Consider the following 25,292-nt stretch of genomic DNA (forward strand, 5'->3'; position numbering starts at 1 on the left):
GGTTAAATTATGGAGCAAAAACAAGCCTCCTGTTGTGGTGAAGTGTAAATCTAAGCCTTTGATCTTAAGGTTGTAAATTAAATGTTTTAAAGCCAATGTTTCATAAGCCTGTCCATCCCTTGTCCAAGTGGAAATAAGAGGCTTAGAGCTCATCCACTCTCTCTCTCTCTCTCTCTCTCCCACACAGGCAGTCTTTGTGTAGTGAGGTAATGGAGCCGGCTAGGTGTCCAGTCTGCATACATAGTGGCAGATTTTTAAGACGTAATTGTAAATCTGATTTGCCGGCTACTTCTAATCTCAAGGATATGGACATTATGATCATATTGCAATGCTGGACTTGAACTGATGTGTGTCCCAATTCATTTAAAATCTTTTACCTCCTGAATAACAACTAACCCAGTAAGTGCCCTTCCAAGTATTGCACACTAATCATGTTTGGATTGTATGAATGAGATCTGTACAATTCAATTTGGGTCCAGTAGTGTGAGCGATTTTCTTTTACAGAAATGTATCCACAATTTTGCCTGAAACTGTTAAAGTCTACAAACGATCAGCAACCTCTGGATGGCTCTAGTGTTTCTCCACTTCTGTTGAAGCTGAAGTAACTCTGTTCATCACATGACAAAGGTACCTTACTTACATAAACACACTGCCACACAGGTAAGTTAGAGGTCATTTATTGTTCTCTCTGGACTTGTCCAGAACAAGGCGAATGATATGCAGTAAAAAAGGCATTTGTCAGCCCAACAGTCATAGTGAAGCATCAATCCACAGGCACTGGGCAAAGAGCATGAGTGTTACAGAGAGTTTTTCTGTAAATCCAAGACCATAAAGTCTTTCTTTTGTGAAACCTGCTTCTTTGTGAAGCTGGTCTTCTGCAGCTTCACAAAGAAGCATCTGTAGAGTCTATGTGAGTTGATATACGGGGAGATAGTCACTTTTGTTCCGGCCCCTCTTCCTGTAGCTGCTCCTCTGATGCAGAGGGCTCAGTAACTTCTCGAGCTGTGTGGTCCTCATTTTTAGTGACCAAAGGGACTTTCTCATAAGATGGTGTATGCTCCGTGTCGTTAGCGCCAGCTGCCGGGGAGTCGTCGTGGTCAACGGAGGCGTCTGGTGACACAGCAGCAGGTTGGGTTCCACTCTCCACAGCCATGTCCCAGTCCTGGTCTGAAGGCTGAGGTAGACTGGCCATGAGTTCCTAAACAAATACACAACAGCAGACCTGAGGTCAGAAACATCCACAAATGTTGACATTTCCCTTAAAGCTGATGTTCTGGTGAATCATGTCAGTGAGTAAACATGAGCATGATAGTACCTTCTGTCTCTCCAGGTCATTATTTCTCACAGCACTGAGCAGGCTCTTGGTGAAGTTCGCAAGCTCCTCATATCTTTGTTTTTGGTTCTCTAGCTCGATTTCTAAGAACTGCACTTCTTCATGCTGAAATGGAGCAATTCAAAGAGGTAGAAAGTTAATGACAGTTAAATGCTTTTATTGTGCTGGCAGCTCAGCCAATCAGGTGTAGCCTTGTGTCTTTTTTTTTCACCTTGAATTCCAGCAGGCTCTGCATTTGATCAAGGTCTGAAGCCACTAATTCACCATCATAACGATCCTCTTCTTCTTCGTCCTCATCGATCACTTCAATCTTCTGTTGACAGACACACACATGGAATTTAATTTTCATGATAACAAACATAAAGACATGAAAATATAATGAGATTACTCATGCAGGTTTAATGGTGAAGTATGGCTTCCATCTGGGATTTATTAGTGATGTTCAATCTTTTAATGTACTATATACTGTATAGAAATAGATAGAAAACAACTTGGCCTGAAATGGATAGATAAACACATCATGGTAAAAAAAAATCCCAGACAAAGTATAAATCTTCATATGATTCAAATCAAATAGTTTTATTTATCATATTGTAAAAAATATAGTGTTTTCTGGATTTCATTTACCCATGTCTACTAAGTTTTAGTAGCAGACATTTGACTTGCCTTAGCAGAAAAGTTTAGGGTGAACTAATGACATTAAGGATGGCTCTGTTCTATTCAAGTGTCCAAGTGAGCACAAGATTGTGTCAATGTATCACGGTGCTCAAAACCAGGACCCTGAAACCAACACGATTGAATGAATTGAAGTTTTTATTTATCGTATTACTACTTAAAACTGGGCGTGTCCTAATGTGAGATGTCTTCTATTAAAAGGTCCAATTAAAAACACATCATTAGGAAGCTGTGGTGTAAAACTACAAAAAGTAAAATATTTGATTGATGAAGAAGCACATCTTGTGTAGCACAGCTACAAAATGATACTAACTACTATGATTGAATAAACAAATGAGCTAATATCCATTGTGTTACACCTGAATATGAAGGTTTTTAAATCTAATACGGCTGTGGTGCACTATCAAAGAAATACTGAATTACCACATTGTTGGCTAGAGGAGCAGCAGTGGACAAATCTGTTCCATCTTCTCCGTCTCGCCATTGTGAGTCAATGGTGCCATCTAGGAGCCAGAACATGGTATTAATGTGAAGACACAGACACACAGACACACAGACACGCACACACACACACACACACACACACACACGTAGTAGCTGTTGTTGTACAATCAGGCTAACCTTCAGACAGGCAGACAGATCCCCCATCATTCAAGTCATCTCCAAGTTCCGGTGATCTGAGACGCTCCTCGTCAAGGCTGAGTGCTCCTGGAGATTCATTTCCCGGGGATGAGGTGAATACAGCAGGCCCACCTTTGGGTGGTGGGATTTCAATACCCATCAGACGGTACTTCCTTCGTCTGTTACTGATCCATGTCTACCAGGAAAAAGGGGGGGAAAGCATGTTACTGACTTGGAAAAATGATGATTCAAAGATACCATTTTTTTTCACTTAAAATTGCCATATAAGGAAAGTGAAATTACTAGCATGGTCACATAGAAGCAAAAACATTTGCCTCTTATTAATTCCCCTTTGTGCAAGCAAAAGGAGCAATGGGTAGAAATTATTAATAACACAAACTAATTCCTATAAATAATCACTGTGATAATATATCCAAATAAGGGAGATGACAGTGGGTCATGTGTGTTTCAAGCCTGGGACTATATTTAGTCCGTCAGCATTCCTGCTGTGACTCTGATATATAACTTCATGACTTTTACACAACTTTGAGCTCGTACTTAAGAAAACTTCTGTGACCTAGAAAACGTACTCCTTCCTGTTTTCTTTCCCGCACACTAAAGTTCAAACAAGTCAAATAGTCTTGTTTTCACTAAATGTCAAAGACAAGAGGCCAGACACAATGAATAAGGTTAAAAAATGTTCAGACAGCAGAGCGTCTCTCTACTTTAAATGAAACCTCAGCAGAAAGATACAAAGAGGGAGTTTTCAAGGTTTTCTCTGTGCAAACACATGCAGTCTTGTAGTTTTTAAACCCTTTGGTCGTTAGTTACCTTGACTATTTCAGTGTCTACATTGAGCTGGTTGGCTGCAGCGGTAATCTTTTCCCTGCAGACTGAGCCCAGGCTGGTCATGCCTCTGTCCCAGTAGCGCTTCAGTTGGATGAGGTCTCCATCACTGAACTGGGTCCGATCCTGCAACTGGTAACACAAACCTCTGTTTGAATTCCAAAAGTCCAAGCTAATGTTAATCAAACTATCTTTGTAACACACCAGTCCACTTCAGTGGGAATGTTTAGTTAACATACAGTTACCTTCTTTTAAATTAAAATGGATTAGTAATTAAAAGTTGTGTGTTAAAAGTACTGACTGTTCTCTTTCTGGAGTTGCTGATAACCCAGGGTGCAGCAGACACACCGACTGAAGTCTGCACACAAAGATAGTCACAGTCAGGTAAACTTTTAAATCCACTTTGAAGACAAGCAGCAGTAGCGCCAGAACCTCTCCTACCTGTGAGCTGGATTCCCCTGGAAGTGAGGTCTGTGCTGTGAGAGAGTAGCTGCCCTGAAGAGTTGTGTTGTTGTGAAGCAGTGCCGTCCTGGAGCCGGTCACAGGGGGGGTGTGTCCTCCTCTCACCACAGACACCTCCGCCCTGGTCGGACTGGTCGACGTCCGCTCCCTGTGGATGTGTGTCTGAGCTGCCATATTTGCCAACTCCTCTTCCCTTTGCCACTCATCTTCTTCATCTCCAGTTTCCATGGCAATAGAGAAGTTATGACTGTTGTCCAGGGAAATGGATGCTGACCTCTGAGGCTCCTGACCTTTGGGAGTAGACACCTGACTTTGCTTATGTATTCCCCCCTCCCCTCTTTCTGACAAGGAGAAGACCTGCTGGATACGGGGTGAAGGTTCACAGGTGGAGCTAGAGTTCGGTACTGGGAGGGAGGGCCGGGTCCTCTGAGGGGCAGGTAGCTGAGGTTGGGGGTTGGAGTGAGGTCTGGGCTGAGGCTTAATCTGGGACTGTGAGGAAGAGGACCATGGGCGAGTTTGCGCTGTACCGTACTGCCTAGTCCAGCTGTGAGGTACTACCCCAGCTCCTACACCAACACCTGCCTCCCCAAGGGATAAAGTCCCCTTCCTGGCTGCAGTGTAGACTAAAGGCCCTGAGGCAGATGTGAGGGAAGGGAGATTTTGAGACAGTGAGACCAGCTTGGAGTGTAGGGGTGCATTAGTGGAGCTGCTCCTGCTCTGCAGGGCCTGCTTGATCAGAGAGGAGGACGTGTGTGCAGAAAGCTCAGAGTCTGAATCTGACGAGGAGGCTGTTGGTCTTGGTCTGGAGCGAGGGATGGAGTTGAGAGAGTAGATCCCCGTCAGTATGACATCATTATTGTTGTTGTTGTTGTTGCTTCTGCTGCTTAGGGGCGAAGAAGAGGAAGGAGAGGAAGATGCTGCAGAGAAAGAAGGGAAGGTCGAGGATGGAGGGAGAAGGTGCAGACGGTTCTGGATGGTGCTCCTTGCTGCGGCCATTTCAGCAGGAAGCAGCGCCCTGGCAGCCAGGCTATGATTGGACAGAGCACCCCCAGCTAATGTGTGATTTGAGAGTAGTCCCCCAGCGAGTCCATGACTGGATAAGGAATGAGACATGCCTCCGTTCTGTTCTACCTTGGAGGCGAGCTTTCGCCGTTTGTTGCCAACCCATGTCTGTGGGGAGAAGGACAATCAGATCAGTGATATCACTTACAAACACTACAGGGAATACAAACTGTTGACTTCTTAAAGATGAAGAAAACAACGGGAAGACAATATAAAGGGATATGTCAATGATCTGCTTCAGAGTTTCATGGGAACCCCTTAATAATGTCCCACCCGTACTACACTGAAGTCCAACTTGGCCTCCTGAGCACACTGCAGTATTAGCTGAAAGCAAGCCTTGCTCTGATTGGTCATCCCATTGTCATAGTAACGTTCCAGGATCCTCTGCTGCTCGGCTGTAAACACGGACCGCAGGTTCATCTGCGAGAAGACCACAGAGATGAAAAACTGTAAACTTTGCAGTATTTATGCAACTTCCTCCCGTCTGCTTGTGCACTGCAATAAGGACGTTTAGGGGCCAGTTTAGATCCTTAAATGTACAACATTTAAACATTTTGTTATGCACAAGAAATTAGCAAAGGCACTATTTCACACAATACCTAACAATAAAGTCAGAGTCTAAAGATTACAACTGCAGCATAGATAACATGTTTTATTTTCAATTCAAAATTGAAAATGGTCATGGTCTTTCATGATTTCATGGTCAAAATTTAAACCATGTCTTTGTTTTCCATCTCATGTTAAATGAAATAATCTTGATAAACTTACAGTCTGCAGACCGCGTCTTTGTGACCATGCATCCATTCTGCTACTAGAGGAGAGGGGGCTGCCATGCAGATCACAGCAAAACCTCCATGTCTCTAGATTGGCACAACTTTGACTGTACTCATCCTGTCCGGTTGACACAGTGCCGGGTCATGAGGCTGAGGAAGAAGCAAAGCAGAAACACTCAACTTCAGACGGTAAATAAAAAGGATCAAATACATCTTCTTCATCATCATCTTCACATTATGTGCTCATCTTTGTACTAGAATTAACATCTGACTTAAAGCTGGAGAATTATTCAAGTTTTAATTTCAATTAGGGCTTCCCACAATCATGAAAACAAGATAATCGAGATTCAACGATTGCTGGGCTGCGTGCAGTGTTGTGCTCATTTTATCATGGGTGGTAAATGTTTCAAAATAAATGTTCTGGTTCTGCCTCTTTAAAAGAAAGTTTTTTTCTTGCCACTGTAATTTAACTAAATGTTGCTAAGTCATGTGCTCATGATGGATTCATGTTGGGTCTTTGTAACATAATATAACAATGAGTAAGGTATTTTACCTGCTCTTTTGTAGAGTGTCTTGAGGTAACATTTGTTATATATTGCTGCTATAATAATAAAGATTGATTGATAATAGGTTGTCCCTTGCAGGAAAGTGTTACATTTATTTTCAGAAAGTTATTTTCATTTGAGCCCTTGCATTGACCCTGATTTTATACATTTAAAATACAAGTTACCACTTATGGCAAAAGCTAAACATTATAATGTTTTGTTTACAGTTTGAGCAAATTAACTAAATTAAGCTACAACAACAAAAAACCTCCTGCAAACTTAAACATTTGAACTATTCAATGAGCATAGTTCAATGTATCACCACCTGCGAAATAAGTCAAATAACTTGTTTTATAGAACGGAATTAATTTTCATTTTCCAAAGTGCAAGACAAATCGGAAAGGAGATGAAAAAAAGACAGAACAATATGTAGCCTATCAGAGCTTCCAGTGAAATATGTGTTTTGTTTGTAGACCGAGGAGGAGAGGGAGAAAGGAGAGAGAGTAGTCACAGTGGGGACTCGCAGAGAGCTGTGTGAATCTTCGGTGAGTACATTTGAATTGTAACATTTCGAGGGTTTTCGAAACACACTGAAAATGTCACATACGGGAATGTTGTGCGACCAATAAGCATGCAGCGGGTTTATTTTGGAAGGCTGAGTCAGGCAGACTGCGCATGGCTACAGTCAATATGAAAACATTACGGAGAGAATTAGCGAACAAATTGTTGGCACGTCAGATTAACACGCCACCAAAGCAACAGCCGGGGGATAGGGAAATACAATTCTCACACAGGAAGTGGGCTACATGCCATAACTCTACGAAAGCGAGCCAGAGCGTAAACAAACCGGGGTAAGCACTGCATCATCACAATGGCCATACACACAGCTCATGTTAGCTTGCAGGCCCGAGCGGCCATAACACGGCTAGCCAGTTAGCCACCATTAGCATAGCTCTCCCTATGGATGGCTGCTGCTAAACTTTTCCTTTAAAATCTGGGATTTCCCGACCCTGGCACAGACATCCTGGCTGACCATGCCTCCAAGCGGATATGTAGGAAACACACGGCTCGGGATTCCCTAAAGGTGAAAAGTGAAATCACGTCCCTTCTTACCATTGTTGATGTCAAAATCAGGCGAACGTTCAAATTCAGCAGATTTCTCCACCAGTCCCCTTTTGCTAGACAATGAAATCAGAACGTCCGATCATCAATTCTAATCATGATTGTGACGTGTTTGCAGACAGGAGCCAATGAGAGCTTAAGATCATCGCTGTGACATCTGAAGGGGGCTGAAAACTGAGCAGCGTGGTCCCGCCCACCATTGACTTTGTTCTGTGGCTTGCTGAGGGAGGAGGTCACAGACATGGAAGCAGACAAACTTTGGAAGGGAAATGGTTTGTTTCCTCATCATCTAAATGTGTCAAAGTATCCTTTGAAGGTCATTTTACACAGAACTGTGATTGAATGTGAAGTTAGTAGCCTACAGAAAATGTTGCCTAAGGGAAATGTTTCAATTCTGTATTTCACATCAGGCTTAAGTGCCACTAAAGTCTATATTTAAACACCCACAGTGTGTTAGATTTTCCACTTTTAGCAATTATAACACTTATTATTAAACATGTTATTAGTGTATTTGTTATTTAAAATGATGAGATTAAATTAAATGAAAATAAGCAAATATTTGGATCACAATACATTCAGATATATTATATTAGAATTGGTAATACTGAATTCAACAAAGTCATTCAATTGAAAATGTACTGATGGGTTTGGATTACTTTTATATCATAGAAGCCAACTCATTTTTTTTTAAGATGGACAGTATCGAAGATGTTTTAGAAACTTAAGAGAATACTACTCTAAACTTTTCTTCATTGAACATTTTGCACTTATATAATAATCTTGCACTTGAAAAAAAGTCATTTTTATCTTATCTTATTTTGAATGCATACAAACAGAAAGTTACCAAGTTTACGAATATGTGTGAAGAATTTGGCAACAAGTAAGCATACCATGTGTAAAAAGGTGCCAGTAAATGTTCTCTCCTCTTGAACCGGGACACAACAATGTTCCATGATAAACTGCCTTGTCTGTAACATACTGACCAGCTTTCATTTTTAGTTTGAAAGACTTCTGAAACTGTTTTGTATTGAAATGCATCATTTCTGTTTGAGGGTTCATATTGGAGCTTTATCTGGACATTAAAACAAACATGCTGAGTCTGTTGTAAACAAATAAAGTTAGTTCAACTCTAACCACTGTGTTGTGTTTCCTGTTTTTTTTTGTGTGTGTTTGTTTGCTTTTTTCCATATATTTATTCCCTCAGGTTTTAGTGCTAGATATTTAAAACTGAAGACAAGTAGACACCACTCACTGTACTTGACTTTAGAGATAAAACTTCTCTGTAACTATGATCATTTTATGATGAAAACATTGATGAAGGTGATGATGGATGTAACTGTACAGAAGACTTTACCAATAAGCGTTCATGTATTTGTTCCTCTATCAATATATTGTTCTATCTCTGTGTAGCCACCTTTCTCTCTCTACATCTATCTTTTTTTTAAAGTATGAAGTAAGCCTAATTTGGGTGGTGGTGTGGATGGGGGTGCTGCTGTAATCCATGACGTCACCTGTGTCCCAGGTACACAGCAGGGGGCGCTGTTCCTCACAGCTGAGCTCATGCATCGAGCAGCAGCAGCCTGACAACTGATGCTGATTTCCTCATCCACAGATTGTGAACTTAAAAAAACAGCTGACATCCGCACACGCTGCCAGCAGGAACAAACATACAGTCTACAACACTCCGACCCTTGTGAAAAGACAAAAATGAAGGTACCACATAGACCCTTACATGATGCATTATGGTGTTTGAGTCATGCTTACAGTCCATTTAAGGGTTATCAATTTATCTTTGCATGAATCCTGTACGTGTGTGAGGGGGGGAGGCACAGGGGGTGGGGGGTGAGATCCTCCCTACATGGAATGCGTTGCACCATTCCCTGGTCTGTATTATGAGTGGTGGCCCTTGTGATGCTGCAGCGAGGCGGGCGGGAGGAATAGAGGGGAGGGGAGGGGTCGCTCCATCCCCTCGCGCTCACCGAATCCACTTCTCACAGCGCGCGGGCTGCTGGCGGGAAGGCACGAGAAAGCGAGAGAGAGAGAGGGAAAGAGCAGGGAGGGAGGGAAAGGAGAGAGAGAGAGAGAGTGTGCGTGTCTCTGTATGTGCGCGTGGATTGCACCACCGCATCCCGTTCACCGTTTCTGCAGGCGGCCATGCTCTGATGGAGAGAATAAAACTGACAAGCCTTTCTTTTTCCTTAGATTTACCCACCGCCGTATCATTCCAGATGTGACTGACAAGTCGTTTTATGTCGCCCGCATTGAGTCCTGTGCTGTTCACCTCAGAGAGACTGTGACACCATGGCTTTGGTTATGGAACCTATAAGTAAATGGACACCAAAGCAAGTGCTGGACTGGATGAAAGGTAAATTTTGGATTCTTTCATTGCATCAGGCTGGTAATGCTCGTGAGTGGGGATGATGATGGTGATGATGATGATGGTGGTGAGCAGCAGAGGGCCACACTGTGTGCATGTGTGCTCTCCGTATCCTAACCTGCAGGCTGACGTGTGATGTAGCCGCTGTATGTGACCACTGTGAGGCTAATTAAAGTCATTAAAGTAGTGTGAATGCGTTGGAGCGGGTGCAGTGAATGGATGTCCCCAAGAGGCAGGGATTTAAGGCTCAGCATTCTGATATCTGGCTTTGCTTGGGAGCCAAGCCTAAAGGCTGCTGCTGCTGCTGCTCCATCAGCAGCACTAGCTCATCAATGAATGTGGAAGATATGTCATCGTCTCTTTCACTCACTGGCACATGCTCTGAACCCATAGCATAACTAACTGTGTGTGTGCGTATGTCCACGTGCATGTGCGCGTGCCTTTATGATTAATGTAGTTAGCTGCATGCACCCATACCCCCCACCCCCCCATTCCCCAATGCCAGGCGTACAGTCAGTTTCAGCACCCTGGACAGCGCAATGCCGCCTGCCATATAAGGCAAGCGCACCGATCACGCTCGCTTTTCTTTTTTTTTATTTTCTGTTGCTCGCTTCGCTGGCGAGAGGTACGTCCCTTCCAACAGACAGTATGAATGAGTAATCACTAATCATGCGTGTATCTGTGTGTGTGTGTGTGTGTGTGTGTGTGTGTGTGTGTGTGTGTGTGTGTGTGTGTGTGTGTGTGTGTGTGTGTGTGTGTGTGTGTGTGTGTGTGTGTGTGTGTGTGTGTGTGTGTGTGTGTGTGTGTGTGTGTGTGGTGGGAGCTGTTCTCACACACTCTGGTCAGCTTCAGAGCTGTGAGACAAACTGTGGTATTCCGATTGACAGACAATGAAAATGGGGAGGGAGGGTGCCCGCAATCCTTTACTTGAGAGAATGACTTAATCACTAGTGTGTGATGACTCAAACCCACAATGCAATGCTCCTATATGGACACTTGTGCGTGTCAGCACACGGTGATAAAGACTATATGAGCTATCCTATGAATTTCCCAAAACTCCTCATTCCTACATGTGTGCTTTAAGGCTTTATCCTTCATGATGAGCTGAGCATAATGTGTTCGATTAGAAGTCATGGTCGTTTGATAGACCCTCACGGGACCTGGTGACGGAGTATTTGGGCTGCGTTACGTTGAGTGATTACGATGATGTTCCTGTTTTTATGATTGCTCTCCTCAGCTACTGTAAGCAGCCGATGGAGTCACGTCTTCACCCTCTGATCTGTGGAGTGTTCACTTGGAAAGCTTCGCTCCTGTGCTGTTCATTTAGAGAGACTGGTTCAGATTTGAATGGAGATTCGTTTGGTGACAGGCCAAACTGAGTATAATAGTTTTTGCAACATGTAGTGCCACACATAGTGTAACTATTGGCAACGCAGTTTATACCTGAAGATCTCTACAAGCAGCTATGTTAACAGAGCTTTTATGTAGAGAAATCTTCTTCCTCTCATTTTTCATCCATGAGTGATAGTTTTTTTTTTTTGCCTAATGTGGACTTGATTACACATGGACCTTTTTACTGAAACACACTGCTAGGTTGTGCAAGTTAAAGTATTGTGTCCCCTCAAAACCCTGCATGTGACAGTGTTACACAGTTAACCAGAGGGAAACTAAGGATTTCAGGTTATTTGATACACTACATAATCTGTAGTTTTTCATCTTTAAAGACTATGACAAATGTTCACATTGCACCAGCTCTCTGAGATGATTGTTTCATCTCGTTACTGCCCTACACTTGGCCTCCACATGTGTTCTTTGAAAAATAACCTCCTGGCCTCTTCCACATGCAAAAGCTCCCAGAATCATTTTCATAGACGTTAACCAACATCTCAGTGTTCTCTTGGTTTCTGTGAAGCCCTATCCTTCTCCCTTTGGGGCTTCAAACATAGACCCTCAGCGGCAGGCTTATGCTCTGATCTTATATTCTTATGAATAAAGTGAAAGGCAAAAGGCTAGAATTAATCTCTTCGCTTACAGGGGTTTCACTTTGGCCTATTTTTCTGGTAGCTTTTCATCTCTCTCATGCTGATCTGAGTTTTGTGCCATTGTAGGGAGCAGTGACATTGAGACCTCCCTAAGAAGTACTGTAATGATTTCTCTTCCTCACACTGAGAGAAAAAAAAAGCACTTTAAATGTACACAGAAATGAGACACAAAGGTGCTGATAGGGAATCTTTCCAAAGAAACGTCTTTAATATTATCCCTCTGTGGAGGCTGTAGGCATCAATTGGCAATCATAGTCCTTAATGTTCTATTTTCTGATGATACTTTGCCTTTCTGGCTGCGCACGATGGCAGATGGTAGCATTGTTGCAACAGTAGAGTTGTGTGTATTTTTATTATTTTTAATAACAGGAAATGAATTGGCACTACAAGACTGAATATCGAGAGAGACGACAGGAATGAGGAAAGTTAGTGAAGCAGAGCCAGCCAAACCTGAACCCCAAAGCCATGGGGGCAACCAATAATTTTTTGTAATAGCCACAAAACTCTCAAAATTGAATCATTTTCCATACAGAGATTAAAATATTTTTACTGTTTAACTCAACTAACTTGAGGGAAAGAATTGGTGGAATTCAATACATTCATCAAAAAAATACAAAATATTGCTGATCACATTGGACCAGTTGGTTTGAATAGATGCAAATTATTATTATTGTGCAATATTGTTATTTTTTAATCTGTTTGAAGGGAATCTACAGGCCAACTTCTGTTCTTACATTTAGCGGCTGTGGCTCAGTGGTAGAGTCGTCGTCTCTCAATCCCCAGCTCCTGCAGCCACATGTCCGATGTGTCCTTGAGTAAGACACTTAACCCTGCTGCTTCGTCAGTAGCTTATGAATGTGTATGAATGTGATTAGTTACTTCTGATGGTCACTTTACACAGCAGCCACATTCAGTGTGTGAATGTGTAGGTGTGACCTGTGGTGTAAAAGAGCTTTGAGTAGTCAGAAGACTAGAAAAGCGCTTCACAAGCTCAGGTCCATTTACCATTTATATTTAGAAATAACCATTAAAGTTCTTTTTTTTATTGTGAAAAAAAAACATTACATTTTTGTACTTGTGACATTTATATTTCTTTCTTGATGAGGTTTTTGGTTTCAGAAAAAGGTGCCCCCCCCCCCCCCCCCCCCCCACCTTGTTTTGTCCTGGTAATGTAACATTGTCCTGTTGGTCAATGTAAGAAGTATTATCATTCAGATCTTTTACTGAAGAAAAGTTCCACAACACGTGTGATGCCTTAATGGTTCATACTGTAGTATAAGGCAGGTTTATGCCGAGCTAAATGTATTTGCTTTATACTATGTAGGATAGTAAATGAATATCATTATGATTTAAATGTATCTTGTAAATGATCAAAATCAATTTGAATTCCCAACATAATTTGTTTAGTTTGAAAAACACCAGTGTATAAAGTCAACAGTGTCTAAAGCTGAAGTGGAGTGGAATAGAGAAGCAGGCTGGTTACGATAATAAGGATGCTAAAATTCTTATTAAGTACTGGATTTGAGTAAATTACTTTCACCGTCGTGGTTCATCATTGATATTTATATTTCTAAAGATCCTTCCACCTTTAGAAGAGCTACATCTTCATCCAGGTTGGCCTCATGACAGAATTAACTTCAGGTTAAAAGAGTTTGAATTCTAAAGAGTTTATGACATTCATCAGGGAGGCACATTTAGACCTTCACCTTTAAAGAATCCATCCTTCCCTAGCACAATGCCTCTTCCTCAACAGTCCCCCCCCTCTCTGTCATATGAAACAACACAGGACAGAGTGATGGAATACTCTGCAATCCTATCATGAGAAACCTGACACAGTGAGCCACCCGGGCCCTGGGAGCCCGTCCTGTAGCTGCAGATGGACTGCTCCAGCAGCAGAACACTGGTGAGGCCCACAGAAAGATGAGTCATCAGCGTTTGTTTTGATTTCCAACTCCCACACCGGAGGAGTTTCCTCTCTGTGTGCGTTTGAAGGGTATGGAGATGCGACTGATGTGTAGAGTATGACGCGGAAAGATCGGTGTGTTAACATGTTAGTGCATGAAAACAAAAAAAAATGGACGTCTTCTCCGCTCTCAGTGCTAAGCATTCCTCATAAGATCACCCGGTGCTTTCAGGCGCACAACATCGGCAGCTTGCTGATGCATGAAGACACAGAAAATGAATAAGGCTGTTCACTTTTTCTGCAGTACTCTCTTATTTCCTTCTCTTTGTGTTTTTTGTATTGGAACAAGAAATCTAAAAATAAAGGTGGAATGTGATATCAGTATATCAGTGTGTGAGAAGTACAATTTTAGATGAAATTGAATTCATCTGTGGAAATTTCTCGCTGTTAATTTGGAGAAAGAGACCCAACAATACAGAGCTCAATAGTTTTCTGCTGTGTTGTAAGAATCCCCCTGGCTGTGATTTAGTTGATTGAGTGTCCCGGGGTGTTGCGAACCATGTTTACTACCATTCCTTACTGCGTCCCTCGATTTAGTCTCCTGCTGACATGGTAAAGAAGTCGGTGCAGGAAAACACACTTCCCCTGGCTCAGACTGTGTGCTTGTTGTAGTTTCAGCTGCATTAAAGATTAAAGAGCGTGCCTTATTGTGAGAAAACACACACACACACACACACACACACACACACACACACACACACACACACACACACACACACACACACACACACACTCTCACGTATACACACAGGTTGAGGAAACTCCTCCAGTCCTCTGTTTTTATACACAAAAGAAATGAGCGAGGCCTTCACTGCGTATAGGAATACACGGATACATGCACTCAGAGGAATGCACATGCTCACTGGAATATATGGTATGTATGAATGTATGCACACTGACACACATGCATAAACACACAAACTCTGGAGCAGCAGCTTTAAGTGGGGCATTGGTAGTCATAGTAACCGGATCGGATCGTGTTGGAGTCACAGCACATGTCATAAGATGGGGAACCATCAACACACATAGATGCCCATTCTACATCTTTATGCCTCTTATTACGACCCATAACGAGCTGCATACGCATACCGAGCTTGCACACACCAACACTAATGCACGCACACACACACACACACACACACACACACACACACACACACACACACACACACACACACACACACACACACACACACACACACACACACACACACACACACACATGCATGCTCTCCCTCCTGTTTTATAGCCCACAGCTGAGAGAGAGAGAGAGCAGGAACACAGATTCAGGAATGGAGAAGCGAGGAACAAAATGAAAGAAAGGCCGAGGAGGCTAAGATGGGGGAGGAAATGAGGGAGTGTGTAAGGGAAAGGGGAGGGCATGACGGAGAAAGAAGGGGGAGAGCACAGAGGCGATGGCAGAGGGGTGCGGAGAATGGGAGATTCAGTGGGCATCATATCAAAGCAACCGCTCTATCCGGGGCTGGGACAGAGGCGCCTGTGTGAATGTGTGTCTGTGTGTGCGTTTCTTTTACTTTGCACCTGTTGTTCCAGGAACTGCAGTTTTACGACCTCGTAAATTACCTTCAAGGAAAGTTTCTCAAGTCTAAGGTCAGGACCCATCAGGCATACGAGCACAGACAGGGTACCTGGAGATTTCTGGAAAAGTGAGGAAAAAAATACAACATACATGACAATTACATTTCTGGGTTTACAAGCTATCAAATGTTGAAACAGCCTCACTCCAGAGATTACACTGGCTTACACACTAGACCTAGAATTAAAGCTTTTGTCATGTATAAGGAACCAGGATGACTCCCTGGAGTGATCAGTTGATTTTAGCTAAGCCCTCAGCACAGCAACACTACACTAGACTTGTTTGAGGCTGAAATAAATGCAGGGAAACACTTAGCTAGTATGGTTTAAATTTAAGCCAGCCGTGTCATCATCCATTCAGCAGACACTGAGTGACATCAGGACGGATGGTATGTTTTTGTTCGAGTTGGCCACTCAATGTTTAAGTCCAATATCTTCTTTTAGCTCTGTTTTCATAGCCAAGAACGCCTGAGGAAAACAGATGATAAATGTTTAGCATCTGAAGGCTAATGTTGCTAACTTGGTCTTTTGTCAGCATTTTATTCTCAAATCAAAATAGCTGATTTAAGTTTGCAAAAATTTGCGTCAGTAAAAACAAAACAATGAACTACAAATGGTTAAATACCTCTATCCAATAGAAACGGAAAAGCTGGGTAATAACCCCGTATCATGACATATGGTCACTGAAATTCTTTAATGACATCATGTAAGTATTGTTTCTACTTCCCTCTAAAGTTGGCACAAAGACCATTATCTCTAGATCTTGTTTATTTAGATAAGCGTGATTCTTTCCACTTTATTTTCAGGCGCAGTGTACTATTTCTCCTTAACCAAATTTACAGCTGCATGGATTGAATGAGGTAGACACGGGGAGAGTTAGGACTAGGTAAAGATGGAGTTCCTGTTAACATGCTACTTTACTTACTACAGTCATGTAGTCACATCGAATTCTCTCAGGTCGGGTAGATCCTCAGAGTGGAGCTCTGCCTCCCAACTCCTCACATATTCCTTGTTGACCCTGTTTTCCATCTCCCTGTTCCTTCGCTTGCCTCTTGACACCTCCCTGCTTGTTGGATATCAGAGAGCAGGCTGTGGTGCACTTGAAAGCTCATCCCGGGGAGCCAAAATGCCACAGTCTTTAGAATATTCTGTCATGATGTGATGAATATTTCACAGTAGGAATATTTTTAGTGAGTGTTGTGTCTTTTCTTCGCACTCACCGGAGCACTTACTCCAGCTTGAAGCTCACAGATGGGGGGCAAGGCGACAGGACGAGAGCCTTTGCCGCTGCCCCCGCTCTTAGCCCAGCTCCAGTCTGACCCAAACATGGTCTCAGTGGAAACACTGGTTTGAAAAGCCTGATTTCAGTTGATGCTAATGGCCAAACAGCAAAGTAGAGAGCAGCTATATTCAGCTTTAGCGTGGCCTTCAACAAGCTTTCAGTCACTGTGTGGACTGCGTATATATAGGCTACAGTATGTGCGTATGTGGGCTCCTTAGCCTAGCATCAGTGCAGGGTCCTGAGGGGCAGCAACTGCTGATCTCTCACTTTTGCTCCGAGGCCCCCTTTCCCTCTCTGGTTGCCTGGCAACCCCGTGTTTCTGAAGTGGAAGGGTTTGTTTTGCACAGGAAAGAAAAAAAAGATTGAAAGGGAATTGCATGAAATGTGGATGAAGCCGTCAACATGAGACGCTTGTTCAGGCATCAGCACACTGGTGTCTAGTGATGGCGGGCATCAGGGGAATCTCCAAGGTTTCTTACAGACACATTTCAGTTTTGCTTACTAAGATATTTGAATCCCACATCAGACTAGAGATACAAAACATGAAGTAAGAGAAATGTGAAAAACAGGTTCAACAGCATTGAAAAAACACACTATGTAATAGATTTATTAACCTTTACTGATGATTTGAAACTACATTTTTGACAGAATGTGACAATGTGAGTTTTAGGCAATTTGGAGAGTTAATAAGCTCCTGCATCACTTTTAGTCGGACTTTAAAGATCAACTTTATTTGATTAGACCGACGCGCTTCGACTTGTGGCCTTAATCAGGGTCAACAAGAAACACATTGCAAATATAATTTGATTAGGGTAGGTACGACATTGAAAAAATGTAAAGAAAAAAGGTTGAAAAATACATAAATATAACCAATGATAAACATGCACACATATTTTAGCCAATGGGGCAACTGCAAAGATGGATTGGTTAGATGGTTATGTGGTTTTAAACCAATGAACTCTGTCAGTGTTCTTTATTTAATAACACAAAACATGTTATTTTGATCATTTTGGTGAGATTTGATTGACAGTGGGCTGGCAGTGTTTGCAAACAACCCACCAATAAAATCTGATTTCGCTTCTCTTTGATTATTGGAAGGTGTTTGTTACATCATGCTGTGAGCCCAGGCCAACTCTAAATCCTGAGCACGTACAATTATGTTTCATGACCTACCTCATAACTCTGAGCAAGAAGCAACATGGGACAGTTATTTTTATTTTTTTTAAACCAAGCCAATATTTTAAGGACAAGAAAACAAAGAAAAAAAACAGCTCTGTGGTTCTGTCGTCCACTAAAATACTTACATTTCATAAAAAAAGGCCTCGAGTATACAAATGTGAAAAAGCTCCGAGCTGAGCTGACACATCCACAGATTGTGAAGTGACAATGCAGAATGTAAGATGTTTTAACGATCTGCCAATTGATGGCATGCTGCATGCAGTGATCTCAATCCCTTTAAATTACACATACAGTTCAGAATAAGAGAACAGTGGCAGACTGTGGAAAGAAAAAACATCAGTCGACTGTTGACAACTGACAAATTTGTGTGTTGAAAAGCTATTTAGAGTGGAAGAACCTGGGAGATAAGAAGGTGATGCCCTGGTTCAGCAAATACTGTTCAATATTAAGCCCCTGAATTGTTGTTGGAAAAACAATATTGACACAGAACACGCTGGTGTTTGTAGCCTGCCCTCTGTAGTGACTCCTCACACTCAGGAAGCTGGTTGGAACACAGATTTATATGTTTAAGCTCTGGTGAAATATCTTCTCCCTCATTCAGTCTAGTCTCCCAGGGGAAACCAGAATAAGCTTCTGACTTGATTACACAGAGAGCCACTTGTGACATATTGCTCATGCAAAATTACTTTTTGTTTATTTCAAATGCACGCAGGCTGGGATTTTGTTTGATTCTTATTACACTGCATGACCGACTTGAGTAAGAGGTCCGTTTTTGCGTCTCCTGCTGTATATGATGAGGGAATAGACAGCAGGAAGAAAATATTTGTTGCTGAAGATAAAATAACTTCTATCACTTTAATAACTGTCTGGAGAAGTGAGTACCATCAAAGCTGACCTCTATCTTTTAGTTAATGTGTGTGTGTGTGTGTGTGTGTGTGTGTGTGTGTGTGTGTGTGTGTGTGTGTGTGTGTGTGTGTGTGTGTGTGCGTGTGCGTGTGCGTGTGCGCGTGTGTGTGTGTTCGGGGAACCATGTGCTATTTCCAGCTGCCATTTGAACTCTGCAGATGAACCCGGATCAGCTGTTAGTCCTCAAGGGGTTTTTCTGACTCATCTCATTGGCTGGCAGCTGTGTGTCAACATGTGTATGTATATGTGTGAATGTAATGTATGTCTCTTTGTGTCCATCTGCATTTCTATGCATGTGCCAGCCCAGTCGAGTGAGTAATAATTCACATATACTGGGTGCAAAAAAAACAAAGTCGCATGTCTCTGACATTAAAGAAAATTGGTGCTAAATGTAATTCAGTCGCCTGGGTAACCCATTCATGTCGATGTCGGTGAGCTACATACACATAGTGATATTGTAGTTTTCCAGAGAAGCAGTTAAAATCATCCTGGACCTCTTTTTGTATTTTTATTTTATTCATCATTTCTTGATACAATTACAGGTGGAGAGAGGGGAAAATGTGCATCCAGTGAAGTAATGCAGGGTGAAGGGATGACCCTCCCTAATCTGTCTCTAATTGGCTAGTACATACTAACTAAATATGTAGAGAGTAGTCTAACATGTAACTGTTCATGACAGAGGCCTCTGCTGGACGGGTCACTTAAAGAAAACAAATCATTTGGGGGGAAATTTAAGAGTATATCCACTTCTTCAGGCACCACTACACTAGCTGCATTTATTAATAAACAGACACCAGGAAGAGAACAGATGTCATGACTAGAATAATAAGAGTGACATTTTCCACCTGCAGACAATCTTAGATGTGCAATGAAGACAAAACTGTCCATATTTGGCAAATATATTTAGACTTTATATTTTGATATGAAGGAAACAAGCCACTGTGTTTCAGACTGATTTTATTGTTGTAAATGTAGAAGGACAAATGTAAGAGTAAGATGCATTCAATCACTCAACCTTTATTTATATAGTGCCAATTCATAACCAAACGTTGTCTCAAGACACTTTACAAAAAGAGAACGTCTGCAGCCGATGATTTTGCAGAGAAAAAAAAAAGGATGTATTGGTAAGGGTATAAAGACTTCCATTTTGAGCAGTAGTCACGTCTTTTTTATATATATATTTCTCTCATATCTCTGTTCTAGTGAGGGTTGGAGTTCTCATATTCAGAAATCCTCCTTATCAGCTGCAGGGCTTCCTCGGCTCTGCCTCTGTGATCTCTGCATGGCCGTCTCTGCTCCCATAGCTGCTGGCCAGCTACAGAGATCTGCACGTTCAGTCCACTTGTTCATATCTCTGCCAACACTGCTGATGATTCATAGATTGCACTACACTGTTATTCATCTGAAATAAACATTGTTACATTGAAAGGAATGAAAAGGAGCTCATTTAAATATAATGCTGGAAAGTAGCAGTGTACTTACTCTCATTCAAGAATTAGTCAGCAAGAAGATCTTTATTCAGAAGAAGGCAGAGCTGTTTGGAATTTAATAGCACTGATTTCTTTTTTTTTTCTGAACTGAGTCTGGGTGTGAGGATAAACAACAATTGAAGGAGAAGTTAACAGACCCACGCAGAGATAATTCATCACATGTGAGAGCATGACTTCACTTGTGCAGTTTTGAAAATTCAAACATTTCTGAGACATGCGGCGCATTAACTTAACCCTCCTATTATCTTTGGGGTCAATTTGACCCCATTCAATGTTTAATGTCTTTAAATAAATGATTGACATCTTTTTTTTTGCTTCATATTTAATGATTTAATTTAATGGGTACAACTGGGTAAACATAAAATTAGCATGATGATATGTTTTCAATGTCCTGTCCACACATGTTGTAAGCATCGGTGTTCTTTGGGGTCAATTTGACCCCAGGCTGTTTAAGCAGGATGCATTTTCAGGTCAAATTGAGCCGTTTTATATTTTTTTCTTAAAATAAAAATGATACAAGAATAAATACTTTCAACTGAAGCTTTAGCTTATTTAAATCCATCTAACTTCTTTAGATTGTGTTTGTTTTTCCTGGGGTCAAATTGACCCTGAACTTAATACATTATTTAGGTAGTTTAAATTGCTGGGGTCAAATTGATCCCAAGGATTAAAGATGTCAGTATTTGTGGGTAACAGGAGGGTTGAGTACAGAATTTAGTTGACTATAAGTAACTTTAGGGGTCTTCATTAGACACATATTGCACTTTTATACCCAATATTTCCATTTTACTGCTACAGTTGTTAAATATACATATATTTAAACTAATCATCACTACTGTAATCAGTATTTACAACAAGAGGAGAAAAATAAAGGGACAACACATAGCCTCAGACAGCACACACACACACACACACACACACACACACACACACACACACACACACACACACACACACTTTGCCATCTCTACAACCTTCTCCCCTCAGGCCACAGATACAGACCTCTCACCTTCAGGACTAAGAGAGCCACGTCGAGCTGTGTGCCCACATCCCTCAGGCTCATGAATGGCTGATCTATTTCTTTATTTGTTTTCAACACCACTCCTTTGATCTCTCATAACAATCACTTGACCACTTATCAGGCTTTTAATATATTTCACAAGATAACTTGAAGGTTTATTTTTCTTTAACATTAGAATGTTTAGCATTATTTATAACTAATCTGGTACTCATCATTTGTCAAGGCTAACAAGCTCCACTTACTCAGTGCTCTTTGATTGATTGCACTCTGGGTGTTGATGTGTGTGTGTGTGTGTGTGTGTGTGTGTGTGTGTGTGTGTGTGTGTGTGTGTGTGTGTGTGTGTGTGTGTGTGTGTGTGTGTGTGTGTGTGTGTGTGTGTGTCTGTTCTGAGCTGTGTGCACACTGATGCTCTTTTACAACTGAAGTTCCTAACGGGTAAATAAAGTTATTTCAAGTGAAGCTGATATGAATTGTGCAGATATTGGCTGGACGGTATATCAGCCTTTTATTTGATTCTTCCAGGTGATGATTAACCACCATCTTTACTACTTTCTGTCCTAACTGACCATATGTTATGCTACATTTTTTAAACTTAAATTTCCCAGAAGCATAACAAAAAAAAATACAATTACATATTTTACATGAAATGTACACATTATTACCTCATAAAATGACCATTACCATTTTTTTTATCCGTTTTTGTTTGTATGCCTCTGTATAAAATTAAATCTCAACTTGTAATTTAAGGATTTCTGAATTGTCAGTAAGTTATATTGTTATATATCACGGATTATTTCACATCAAAAACATAGAACTGAGATAAGAAATACAGATATGTGTAGAAGATATCTTTCCCCCCTTACTCTTCATTAATCATATCCTTCTCCCAGTGTTGGTTGGTCGAGATGAAGGTTCACTTAAAAAGTCAAATCTGCAGAAACACATTTCATCTTCAAAGCTCATCATCATTTTTTTTGTACGTCATGTAAAATTGTAATTTCTAAAGTATTTCACAACTACTTATATCAGTGAAGTGTGACAGTGTTTATACTTCCATTTGACTCGCAGGGGAGTAAACAAAGTAGACATGAACTCTAAAGTAAAGTTCTTCAAAGTTGAATCAAAGTGCAGCTCTTCAGTAAATGTTCTTAAATGTTAATATTTTAACCTAACACACATGTGCCTACTTGTTTTCACTTGTTTTTACATTTTTTGACATATTTATGTACAGATGTGATATCTCATCAGCCTTGGGTGAGATTACGCTGTACATTCCAACATGTGTGATATGAAGGTTTGCCCATAGGGAATGAATTCTATATAAACTCTTTTGACTCGTTACGCCACAGAGCCTCTTATTGATGTGTTAGACTTACCATAGCTCTTCTGTGCCGTATGCAACAAGATTGTTTGTCCATGTCACTCAGAGCAACAGCACGCTTTTATTCTGTCTCTTGTGTCCCATAAGGAGAGCATGATGCCTTTTGCTCATTCTTTAGACTGTGTGTGTGTGTGTGTGTGTGTGTGTGTGTGTGTGTGTGTGTGTGTGTGCGTGCGTGCGTGCGTGCGTGCGTGCGTGCGTGCGTGTGTGTGGACTGTTAAGGTGCTACCACACTGTCTGCTCTCTGTCAGCATCGCTTCCCTTGGGCATCAGTGTTTTCCTCACAGCTCCACTCGGCTTTAACAACATGCCTCCGCAGAGGGCGTTGAGACCCTGAATAACAACAGCAGTTGTAATTGTATTTGTGTGATTGTGTTGAAGCGTGTGTGTTCACTGAGAGAAAGAGTGTAGTTTGTTTGTGTTTTTTCCTTGGTTCCATGTGTGTGTATGTGTGTATAGATTTACTTCCTCTCATGCGTATTTGCTCTGTGTGTGTGTGTGTGTGTGTGTGTGTGTGTGTGTGTGTGTGTGTGTGTGTGTGTGTGTGTGTGCGCTCATTTTGGAGCAGGCTTGTTCATTAGGTCTGTGGGGACGTGCGCTTTCTGCTGACTTTGTTTGGTTTAAAGCCTGAGGCTGGTACTGATCAATAGTATCCCGAACCCCACCACGTCTAAGTCCAGCTGATTGGCTCTCTGCATGGCAGGCGGCCACAGCTTTACAGCAGCGACTCAGACGTCAATATGTTACTCACATCTTTCTAGGCAGCTCTTGGACACACCCTTAATCACTCACAATGTGCATGAAAATAAGCTTGACTTCAAACTCTGAAGATACTAAGAATGCATTGTTTTCTATTTTATTTTGTGTGCAAAAAAAAGCAACATCAAAGGAAATCGTATTACCGCATGATGTACAAGGTATTGGAAAGCCAAACCAACAGCTATGATTTCTAGGTGACAGCTAACTACCAATTAAGCATCCAGGAATATCGTCTTCAGAATAGTGTTAAGTTTTTGTTTCTATAAAAAGTCAAGACAAAGCACATTGTGTGTTTCTGTGTGGGTGTCTATCTGCACTGATAACTGCATTATGTGAGGCATTTAAGTAGACAAGGATTCAAGGTTCAGTAAGACAGATATGAACTCACCTTTGTATTTCTCTCAGCCAATCATCAATATTTCCTCCTATTGTTTTTCTCCACTTTGTCTCTGGAGGTGCAGGAATCCCTCTAAAACCCAAATTGGTCCTTCAATTTAGAAAAATCAAACCTGGTGATCACACACAGTGATAATAGATAGATGCATGCTAACCCGTGTGTCCATGCTCTCCACAGGTCTGGACGACTGTCTCCAGCAGTACGTGAAGAGTTTCGAACGGGAGCAAATGGGGGGAGAACAGCTGCTGCACATCACCCATCAGGAGCTGGAGGAGCTGGGTGTCACCAGAATAGGACATCAAGAGCTCATCCTGGAAGCTGTCGACCTCCTCTGTGCTCTGGTCAGTCAGCCGCTGTCACTTACTGAAGCTGTAAATCATGCTCTGGGAGGGGGGCGTGTTAGGATTGTGTAAGATTTAGTAAAGGGTCGTTTCGTGTTTATTTTTGCTGTTCTTTTTTACGATCTCATTTTCTTTTTGAGTGTGATTTATACAATTAATGAGTTTTACTTTAATCCGTCTTACAATCTAATATATATCGGACTTTTTACAGAACACTCCGGTCACAAATAAATCGATGGCTTACATGCCAAAAACATATTTTATTCCCTACAACTATCACTTTCCATTAGGGCAGTTTCTGACATGAATGGGTGATGAACCCATTATCGTTGTTCGGCACATGGATATCAGTTCAGGACATGGTCCATTTCCAAGAGTAAGGCTGAAGTTTAGACCTTATCATTCAGGCAGTTTTTTGCTACAGCTGTTTTAGGTTTTGTGCCAAAAATCTAAGATGTCTAATGAAAAAAAACGTTTTTGCTTTTGATGCTAAAAGTCATGGATCATATTCAGCTTAGTTATTTTATTTCAAACCACACTCAGCCCCAGCATCCGCCATTAGACCAGCATCAGTATTGAGTCGTAATTTAATGTATGAACATCCATCCATCCATCCATTCATTATCTATTCCGCTTTTCCCGTACGGGGTCGCAGGGGGCTGGAGCCGATCCCAGCTGTCATTGGGCGAGAAGTGGAGTATACCCTGGACTGTTCACCAGTCAATCACAGAGCTGACATATAGAGACAGACAACCAGCCATACTACTATAGAGTCCCCAATTAACCTTACCAGCATGTCTCTGGACTGTGGGAGGGCGCCTGGAGAGAACCCACGCATGCACAGGGAGAACATGCAAACTCCACACAGAGAGGCCCTTTTCTGAACCTCCTCAGCACTAACCACTGCACCACTGTGCAGCCATTATGTACGAACAAGTAATTAACATTAGTGTAATTAAAGAAAAACCTGTGTGGTTCCCCAAAATTCTAAGAATACATTTCTTTTTGGATGAAGACATTTTCACAGGTAGAAGGCTTTATATATGTATGTGGTTGTTTATTTTCCCCGGCCAGTAATTGATATCAACTAAAGAAATGGCTAGAGAAGTCATTTTGTTC

The 25,292-nt window shown here is 41.6% G+C and overlaps 2 protein-coding genes across 10 annotated transcripts in view; one reads left to right on the plus strand and one right to left on the minus strand.

The window, feature by feature from the left end:
* Positions 1 to 661: 661 nt before the first annotated feature.
* hdx (highly divergent homeobox) lies at positions 662 to 7,580 on the minus strand. 2 transcript variants are annotated; one of them, XM_061048913.1, is made up of 11 exons: positions 7,431 to 7,580; positions 5,768 to 5,922; positions 5,279 to 5,419; positions 3,917 to 5,107; positions 3,777 to 3,833; positions 3,461 to 3,607; positions 2,630 to 2,825; positions 2,432 to 2,511; positions 1,545 to 1,646; positions 1,316 to 1,438; positions 662 to 1,198 (listed from the first exon to the last, which is right to left on the minus strand). In XM_061048913.1, exons 2-11 carry the CDS (start codon positions 5,801 to 5,803, stop codon positions 935 to 937), a joined length of 2,337 nt encoding a protein of 778 aa, XP_060904896.1. In that variant the 5' UTR covers positions 5,804 to 5,922; positions 7,431 to 7,580; the 3' UTR covers positions 662 to 934. The 2 variants fall into 2 exon arrangements, with proteins under 2 accessions (XP_060904896.1, XP_060904894.1); XM_061048911.1 differs by having other exon boundaries at positions 5,273 to 5,419.
* Positions 7,581 to 9,457: 1,877 nt separating this feature from the next.
* The window catches only part of si:ch211-26b3.4 (connector enhancer of kinase suppressor of ras 2), a 62,808-nt gene continuing 46,973 nt past the window's right edge, over positions 9,458 to 25,292 (plus strand). For all 8 annotated transcript variants that reach the window (XM_061048916.1, XM_061048917.1, XM_061048918.1 and 5 more), the window contains exons 1-2: positions 9,458 to 9,804; positions 24,010 to 24,173. In XM_061048916.1, the coding sequence (XP_060904899.1) occupies positions 9,741 to 9,804; positions 24,010 to 24,173 (228 nt within the window). In that variant the 5' untranslated portion in view covers positions 9,458 to 9,740. The remainder of the gene's footprint in view (positions 9,805 to 24,009; positions 24,174 to 25,292) is intronic.

Source organism: Labrus mixtus, chromosome 10 (assembly GCF_963584025.1).
Source record: "Labrus mixtus chromosome 10, fLabMix1.1, whole genome shotgun sequence".
Classification (NCBI taxonomy): Eukaryota; Metazoa; Chordata; class Actinopteri; order Labriformes; family Labridae; genus Labrus; species Labrus mixtus.